Here is an 8,494-nt window from a genome sequence, read left to right as displayed (position 1 = left end):
ACACCTATATTCTACTCAATTGCGAGGATCCATTGATGCATTATTTTGAAAGGTAACGTATATGGACACTTCGAAACACATATAAGTATAATTAATTATATAATTGCGAGAGATTCATTCCTATAAAATGTGATTTTACAGCCTATTTGTTTCTCCAGTCAAAGTAACATTTCCTGGTATATCCACAAGTGACGTAGACAAAAGGAAAGATCAACACTTCATTAAGTGGTTGCGGAATCAGGTATTAACTCAAACTCTTTTTTCATACAAGATCTGTATTTCATTAACATTCTCTTTATTTTTGCAGGTTGATTATGACGACGATGCAGATTATCCTAAGTGGTTACACGAAGTAATTCAATCTCCACTTGTAAAGGTCACCACATCACAGATATATTTCACACGAGGCTATACTTTTCACACATATGAGTATGATAGACAGCGGGCGACCAGTAACTATGGAATATGTGTGAAAGGGGAAACAGATTTCTACGGGATCTTGACGGAGATTATTGAAGTCGAATTTCTAGGGATACTGAAGCTGAAATGCGTCCTCTTCAAATGTGAATGGTTCGACCCGTCGTCAACAGAGGTGTTCGGTCTAACAAATTCGGTGTAGTTGATGTCAACTGTGGACGAAGGTACAACAAATTCGAGCCTTTCATCTTAGCTTCACAAGCAGACCAAGTTAGCTTCCTTCCATATCCTCAGATGAGATATTCAGGTATAAATTGGTTAGCAGTGATCAAAGTTACACCTCGAGGACGAAACATCAGTGGAGAAGAGCCACCATTGCAAGAAGAACAGATAAATGAAGTCGAGGAACCTGAACAAGAAATTGATGACATCCTTCTCATTGATCCGCATAATCACGAGTACGAAGATCTTACCGATGATGCCACAGACGAAGCTGTTGACGACGAGTTTAATGAAAATAATGATGTTTCTAGTGATGACGAGAATGTCGATGTATCCGATTGATGTATTTGATTTTGTGTAGTGTGTTTTATGAATAAGATGTGGGAGTTTGTTTTATGAATAAGGTAATGTGGGGTTTGTTTTATAAATAAGGTAATGTGGGAGTTTGTTTTATGAATAGGCAAATGTGGGAATTGTGGTTTGGACTGGAAATAAAGATGGGGTTTGGAATATATGAAGTAGAAAATAAGGAATATAGTGTTTGGGGTTTCGGATTTTAGGGATTTAAACATAACACTCGTTAATTCCACGTAAGTAAAAATCGTTGTAAAGGACTCGTAAGCCAACGAGGAAATAACGACGAAATATAAAAATAAAGAACGCAGGGCTCGTTAATTCCACGTAAGCGCAAATCGTCGTAAACACCACGTAGGATGAAATCGTCGTAAACACCACGTATGCGAAATCGTCGTAAACACCACGTAGGAGGAATCGTCGTAAACACCACGTAGGACGAAATCATCGTAAATACCTCGTAGTGTAAAAACTAGAAAAAAAAAAGAAAAAGGAGAAAGATACCAGATTCACATGTGGCAAGACTTCCAGCAATTATAATACGTAAGTCTCGCCCACATGAATTCTAATATCTTCTTCTTTTCCTTTTTTTTCAAATATTTATAATTTGAATAGGATTTTGCTGAGGAGTGTGATTTGAGATAGGGTGTGATTTGGGAGTTTGTGTGTGGTTTGAGAATGAGAGTTGTGGGTATATTTATAGGAAAGCGCGTCTCGTCAATCCCACGTAAGCAAAATCGTCGTTAATACTGTGAGAGACAAGGTTTCACTTCTTAGATTTAGGTTAGGTCAAGAGAGATGAATGAGAATCGTGGGCTGAATCCCGTAAATAAACTTGAAGAATGAATATGATTTTATTGATGAGTTGAAAGATGATGAATACAAAGGAATGTATCTTGTGATGATCAAAGAATACGTAATGCTTTTAATCTAGTACAAAAGTTCATCCATGAAAAAAAAGAGAGCCCTTGTCTTTTATCTTCTCCATCTTTATATAGTCTAGGTTTCGTTGGCAACCCTTCAACTGTTCTCCTAGATATTTGGCTTCAATTACGGAGCTCGCTTTAGGCTCCTCTTGACCGAGTCTCTTAAGGTGTTAGCTCACTTTCTGTCGTGACCTCTGCTATGATGTCTCCCAGGTCCAGTCGTCAGCTCGGCTTTCAGCTCCCTTTGTTATGATGGGCTTATCGCAACCCACATGCTAGCTCACGCTTATCGGTACCTCATCTGAGGGTCATATTCGGGTCCAACAGTTGCCCCCAGCTTCCGAATAAAATCCTTTGTCTCGGAAGCTAGAATCTAGCTATCGATCTTATCTTTTCGTTAAGATAATGATTAGTTCTTATCCTATTTAGATTCAGCTTACTCGATCTAACGGTCTTTATTACGTTTGGCAGAATCCATGGTTCAGATGGAGAGGGTTTGAAATGACTTTTCCGAATTTCGAGAGGTGATGGGATATAAAGCGGTGAACATTAACTGCTAGCCTTCCACTTTCTCCACGCCTCCGTTCGGTTTTCAAGGTAACTTCTCTCTCTTTATTTTACTGCGATTTTTTTTATCTTCCTCGTTACTTTTCTCTGCAAATTCTCTCCCAAACCTTGCAATCGATTTTCTCCTTAACCTTCCCATACTATGGATCATCCGAAAGAAGGTTCCGGGGAATCCGGGATGCCTCCCTCTGCTTCTGGAGCTAAACTACTGAAAGTTAAGCAAGAAATCGGAGCCAAGATGAGGAAGGGGAAAAAGACAGCCAGGGAGGCAATCGCGACCAGAGTTTCTAAACGGAAGAAGAAAGACGATTCTAGTGGGAGCAGTCCTCACTCGCCTTCGTTGCTGAAAAATCAAGACGTGGTTAACCTCATGGTTCAAGCTCTCGCCCAAAAGGAGCTTGGCCGTGCCTGTAATTCTGACGAAACCCCCGAGACCGCTCCGGAGGGTTGGTTCTGTTGCCATGAGAAGTACATCTCCAAGTCTCACTTGAGATTTCCTCTTCCGACCCTACTGCTTGATCTACTAGATCATTATCAGTTAGCCCTTTCCCAACTCTGTCCCTCGGTTATCCGGGTGATAAACGGCTTTATCACTAGGTCCAAAGAGGAGGGGGTTAGCGTCGGTCTTACCGAACTTATGAGCCTCTTTTCCCTGAAGGAAAGCGCCTCTAAGGAGGGTGGTACCGGGACCTACTACCTCCCTAGTCGTCCCAATCATGTTATCTTCAGATTCTCTAGTAGTGATGATGACTGGAGGAAGAAGTATTTTTACGTTAAAGTTGATCCTTCGACGGTTCCTGTGGGTCGGAACCTTAGGGTCACTTGGACTAATCCATCTGGTTAGGAATTCTAGGGATATGCTTTTTCGTTTTATTCATTTATGGCCGAGTAACCTTTTGCTCTGATTTACTTGCAGAAATCGAAGATCCCCCGAAGCTCTCTACCAAGCTCACCAGGGCTCTATACCGCAAGTTGCAACAGAGTCCCTGTACCTGGGTGGCCTACACCACTTCTCGAATAAGTGCAGCCAGATTCCCAGATACCTACAACGCCTCTTTCCAAGATCCCATTCCTGCTGAGAACCTTGAGAGTGAGTTCTTGTCCGAACCTTTTCAATGATTTTATCGCTTTGAAGTTTTTAAACTTAAGGATTTCCATTGTTCCAGTTTCGGCAGGCGATTCGGTTGTATCGATCTCAACTGGTGCTAGTGCTTCGGGAACTGAAAAGTCTCAGCCAGGTGACATGACTCTGCGACCGTCATTCCGTTCTAGGGGTAACCCCTCTAAAGCTGCCAGTGCTTCTCGTGGAAGCGACAGGAACCAAGGAGGATCGTTCCTTATCTCAATGAAGGAAGTTTTGGACGACGGAGGATCCAAACCTGTTGTCGAGACTGCTCCAACTGAGGTTGTAGCTCAGGATGCTGCTCCTCTCCCTGAGGTCCAGGTGCCGGAGGCTGACTACCAGGCTCCGAAGGGTACCTCTGAGATCGAGCCGTCGAGACACAAGAGGCCCAGGATCGATCAGGGCGGGGCTTCCATCCGTTCTTCTTCCTCGTCCTCTAGAGGAGGGACTGTTGGGTGGAGCTTTACCCATTCGAAGCCTGGGTCGATCCTGGATGACTCTTGGGGCCTAGCTGCGATAATGAGGCACCTGAAGAGCGTGGGATGTCCCCTTCCAGCGCTCAAGGACCTGACTAACCGAGATGAGTATCTCGATATTGCCCACTGTATGGGTCAGGTACGTGATCTCTATCTGTTATTTGTTTACATTCTTTGGAGACGATGATATATATATATATTTTCTTTGGATTTATTGCAGTTGGCTGGGGCTGTTAACAGGGCCCAGCTCAGGTTTGAGAATGCTCTGTGTGCTGCCCCCAATGCTGGTGAACTTGCTGAGGTTACCGAGATGGTTAAGGCAGCCAAAACCGATCTTGACCAAGCCCGGGTTCGAATTTCTGAACTCGAAGCCGTAGTGACGAGGCTAGGCTCGAAGGCCGATGCTCAGCAAGGAGAGATCGAGAGTCAAAAGCTCGATATCCAGGTGAAGAGCAGGAGGATCAATGATTTAGAGGCTGCTCGAAAGATAGCTGAGCATCAAGTACGTGAGCTCATTGCCTCATCCCGGGATAGCCATAGCCAGAAGAACAAGGAAGCTGAAGTCAAGCTGGCTGTCAGGGAAGGGAAGAAAGAAGTCGCCGAAGCTTACGGCAAGATCCTGGTCTGTGTTAAGGAGAAGTTTGCTAGGAAGAAAGATGAGGTCGACGCATCGGTGTACGCTCAGGAGCTCCAAGCTAATGCCGACCTCTTGAAGGATATGCTGAACAACAAGATCCAAAGCGTTGAAGAGGAGTACAACCAATTGGTGGCCTTATTACCAGAAGCGACAACTGCGTATGAGAAGGCTCAAGTCTCTGACTTCTCGGTCAGCAAGCTTCCTCTTCCCCAGATCTCGGAGAGTTCAGGTACTTTCGAGATTAACATGTTTAATCCATCCTTTTCTGGGGAGTATGGCTCTAATTTGGGTTTGATGGCTCCTGACTTAGCTCCAGTCGAGGCAGCAATAGGAGGTGACGGCAATGTGATCGATGAGGGAGTTCCTGCCGGTGCTGGTGATCCGATTCAGGAAGAGAAGGAAGATTGAGAGCTACGGCTCTTTTAACTTTATGTTTTGTGTTTTTAAGACTTCGGCCTAAGGGCTTTGTTTCGTTATGTTTTGTGACTTAGTGCCTGAGGAGGCCTTTAAACCTTAACGCTTGCTGGATTTCAATAGCCTGGGGAGGTTTTTAAACCCTTTCTTATGTTTAAATCGTGGCTATTATTTCTGTTTTAAGTTTTTGAACTTAACCTCGTTTCATTTAATTATAGTGATTGCGAATCTCAGATGAGTTGTGTGCCGTCATCGTTGAGTCGGATTAGGACCTTTAGTCTTTATTTATGATAAGCATTTAGCTTAATGGATATTCGGTCGTGATAACCTTAAAGAGGAGTTCTTGATTTTAGCTCGGGGACCTGAGTCCGATTCGTAAGGTTCTGGGACCTGGTTGTTCAGGTTCGTAGGAACCTTTATTTAGATTCATAGGGACCTGAGTTAATTCGAAGGACTTCGAGGCCTTTGAAGTTTAACGGATGGAATTGAGGAATTTCGGGATTTTCCTGATTCTTTAGGATTTTAAGACTTTTCGATTTTGATAAGGGTTTCAAGACCTTCTGGTTTTGATTAGGATTTTAGGACCTGGTTGATTGTTAAGGATTTTAAGACCTTGCTGATTGTTAAGGATTTTAAGACCTTAGTTTATGTTAAGGATTTTAAGACCTTGCTGATTGTTAAGGATTTTAAGACCTTGCTGATTGTTAAGGATTTTAAGACCTTAGTTTATGTTAAGGATTTTAAGACCTCTGGGTGTATTAAGGATTTTAAGACCTTAGGTTCAGGTTTTCAGGGACCTGAATGTATTCGAGATTGTTGAGCTTAGGTCCCGATTTAGGGGGACCTAAATTTTCTTGGAGGGTTTTAAGACCTTTGATGTTTATGAAACTGAATCAATCGTTTTATTAATATCAGATATCAGAGAATACATGATTCAGATTATTTACACAGTAACTATTTTTAGGCTAAGTGTTCTTGGTAACACCTGCCCCTTTGGCTTAGGTGAGGAGGTTGGTGAGAAGAGGTTGGGGCTGCACTCATGACGGAGCTGCCTACGTACCCAGTCAAGGGATCAAGCCAAACGTAGTTCAGGGGTTTTAGGTACCTAATGATAGTATCTTTTGAGGTTCGTGGCATTCCACGATCGGATTTCAGGTACCCCGGTTCGTACCTTCTGGAGTTTGTAAACTCCGGGTCGTACTATGTGGATAATTCGGTAGGGTCCTTCCCAGTTGGTTCCTAACTTTCCAGCTCCCGGTTCCTTTGTTCCTTCGAACACTTTCCTAAGCACTAGGTCCCCTACGGCGAACTGTCGGGGCCTTACTTTGGAATTGTAGTGTCGTGCCATTGCTTGCTGATAATTTTGAATGCGAAGCAAGGCTTGGTCTCGTCTTTCCTCGATCAAGTCGAGGCTATCCATCAGGAGCTGGTTATTAGCTGCGGGATTTGAGGTGCAGAGCTCCCGTCTGAGGCTACCTGCGGTGGTTTCTGCTGGGACGACAGCCTCCATCCCATAAGCTAAGGAGAAGGGAGTTTCCTCTGTAGCTTTTCGTGGGGTGGTTCGGCAGGCCCATAGTACTTCGGGTAGTTTTTCCGACCAAAGCTCCTTTTGGGCTCCTAGGCGTTTCTTGAGGTTTGCTAAAACTGATTTGTTGGCAGCCTCCGCCTGTCCGTTCCCTTGAGGTCGCCGAGGTGATGAGAAGGTGAGGCGGATGTTCCATTTATCGCAGAAACTTTTGAAGTCGTGGGATATGAACTGTCCTCCATTGTCGGTTACGATTTCGTATGGGACGCCATGCCTGCATACGATGTTTTTCCAAACAAATCCTTCGACCTCGAATCTGTTTATTTGTTGGAAAGCTTCAGCTTCAATCCATTTCGTGAAGTAGTCGGTTAGGACCAGGAGGTTTAGTAACTTCTTTCCTTTCCCTGAAGGTACTAATGGACCTATAATGTCCATAGACCACCTCATGAATGGGTAGGGAGCTGATATGTTAGACAGCTTTTCCGCTGGTTGGTGTATGATCGGTGCATGCCTTTGGCATTTGTCGCACGATGAGGAGTAGACCTCACAATCTGCGATAATGGTAGGCCAGAAGTAGCCTTGCCTTTTTATTCGGATGGCTAAGGCTCTGCCTCCGGAATGGTTTCCACAGGAACCGTCGTGCATTTCCTTCATGAGTTTCATAGCTACTAGGCCGTGAACGCATTTTAGGTAAGGTCCGGAGACACTTCGTTTGTGGAGGGCTGACTCGATTATACAGTATCTTGCTGCTAAAGCTTTGAGTTTTCGAGCCTCCCACTTGTTGGGTGGAATTTTTCCCTCTAGGATGTAATCCATGATCGGTATTCTCCAGTCTTCTCTTCCTACAACTTTGTTGTGAAGAGAGGAGGGAGATTCCTGTTCGGGACCTGGTGCCGTGGTGCCCCCGGAGATATTTGTTGGAGTAGGTTCTGGGTTCTGAGGAATATCTCCAATTTCCTCGTTATCCCCTGTGGTTTGTGTAGCGTTCCTAGATGCGTTTTTAAGAGCGGTGCGGCTTCTTGTTTGGACTTTATAGACAAGTGGCTCCGAGGTCTGGATGGTGCCCCCGGAGGTACTCGTAGAGTTAGGCTCTAGGGAGTCTGAACTTCGGTGAGTACCTTCACTTTTGTCGTTGTTTTCCGGGTTCTGGGTTGCTTTCCTGGAGGTGTGCTTTCTGAAGCTGCGTGTTCTAGTTTTCGGGAACCAGAATGTCGTGAAAACTTGGGTAGCTACCGTCGGGAGGCTGTTATCCTCTATTTTTTCCTTTGGTTTGCTATCCATCTCAGCCTTGGTAGCTATGTCGATACTTGGCTTCTCGATTCCTTCCACGGGTATAATTCGTTTTACGAGAGGGTCGGATGTGGAAGCTAATGCGGCGAGCGCGTCTGCTGAGGAGTTCTCCCCTCGTGGGATCCTCGTTAGCTCGAACTTGTCAAACTGCTTTGTGAGGTTTAGGACGACCTCGAGGTATGCCCCCATTCTTTCGTCCCTTGTTTCGTATTCCCCGTGAAACTGGCTAGCTACCAGCTGCGAGTCGCTGTAGGCGTTTAGCTCCCGAATTCCGAGGCTCAGGGCGAGCTTTAATCCAGCGATTAGTGCTTCGTACTCGGCCTCGTTGTTGGAAGCGTTAAATCCAAGTCTATAGGATTGTTCGATGGTTTCTCCGGCTGAGGAGGTTAGTCTTAAACCGACACCGGAGCCTTGCCTTGACGAGGCTCCGTCCACGTATAGGCTCCATTTCGGAGCCTCTGTTTCCTGGTCTAGATGTCCGGATGCTAGCTCAATAACGAAATCGGCGAGGACCTGAGCTTTTGCTGCTGCTCGGGGTCTGTA

General features: G+C 44.9%; 1 protein-coding gene across 2 annotated transcripts; it reads left to right on the top strand.

Moving 5' to 3' along the window:
* Window positions 1-3,406: 3,406 nt before the first annotated feature.
* Window positions 3,407-5,157, top strand: LOC125588626. 2 transcript variants are annotated; one of them, XM_048760172.1, is made up of 4 exons: window positions 3,407-3,576; window positions 3,653-4,224; window positions 4,306-4,951; window positions 5,033-5,138. In XM_048760172.1, the coding sequence occupies exons 2-4, from the start codon at window positions 3,730-3,732 to the stop codon at window positions 5,128-5,130; spliced, it is 1,239 nt and encodes a 412-aa protein (XP_048616129.1). In that variant the 5' UTR covers window positions 3,407-3,576; window positions 3,653-3,729; the 3' UTR covers window positions 5,131-5,138. The 2 variants fall into 2 exon arrangements, with proteins under 2 accessions (XP_048616129.1, XP_048616130.1); XM_048760173.1 differs by lacking the exon at window positions 3,407-3,576 and having other exon boundaries at window positions 3,728-4,224; window positions 5,039-5,157.
* The last annotated feature ends 3,337 nt before the right edge of the window (window positions 5,158-8,494 follow it).

The sequence above is a fragment of the Brassica napus genome, chromosome C6 (genome assembly GCF_020379485.1).
Source record: "Brassica napus cultivar Da-Ae chromosome C6, Da-Ae, whole genome shotgun sequence".
Lineage (NCBI taxonomy): Eukaryota > Viridiplantae > Streptophyta > Magnoliopsida > Brassicales > Brassicaceae > Brassica > Brassica napus.
Note: the sequence above shows the minus strand (reverse complement) of the source record. Positions and strands in the feature narration are given on the sequence as shown.

Bases quoted from the DNA above. Each gene is read 5' to 3' on its own strand.
- LOC125588626 (XM_048760172.1), top strand. From the start codon at position 3,730: ATGACTCTGCGACCGTCATTCCGTTCTAGGGGTAACCCCTCTAAAGCT. The intron at 4,225-4,305 runs GTACGTGATCTC...GATTTATTGCAG, and splicing joins TTGCCCACTGTATGGGTCAG to TTGGCTGGGGCTGTTAACAG. The intron at 4,952-5,032 runs GTACTTTCGAGA...CTCCTGACTTAG, and splicing joins CCAGATCTCGGAGAGTTCAG to CTCCAGTCGAGGCAGCAATA.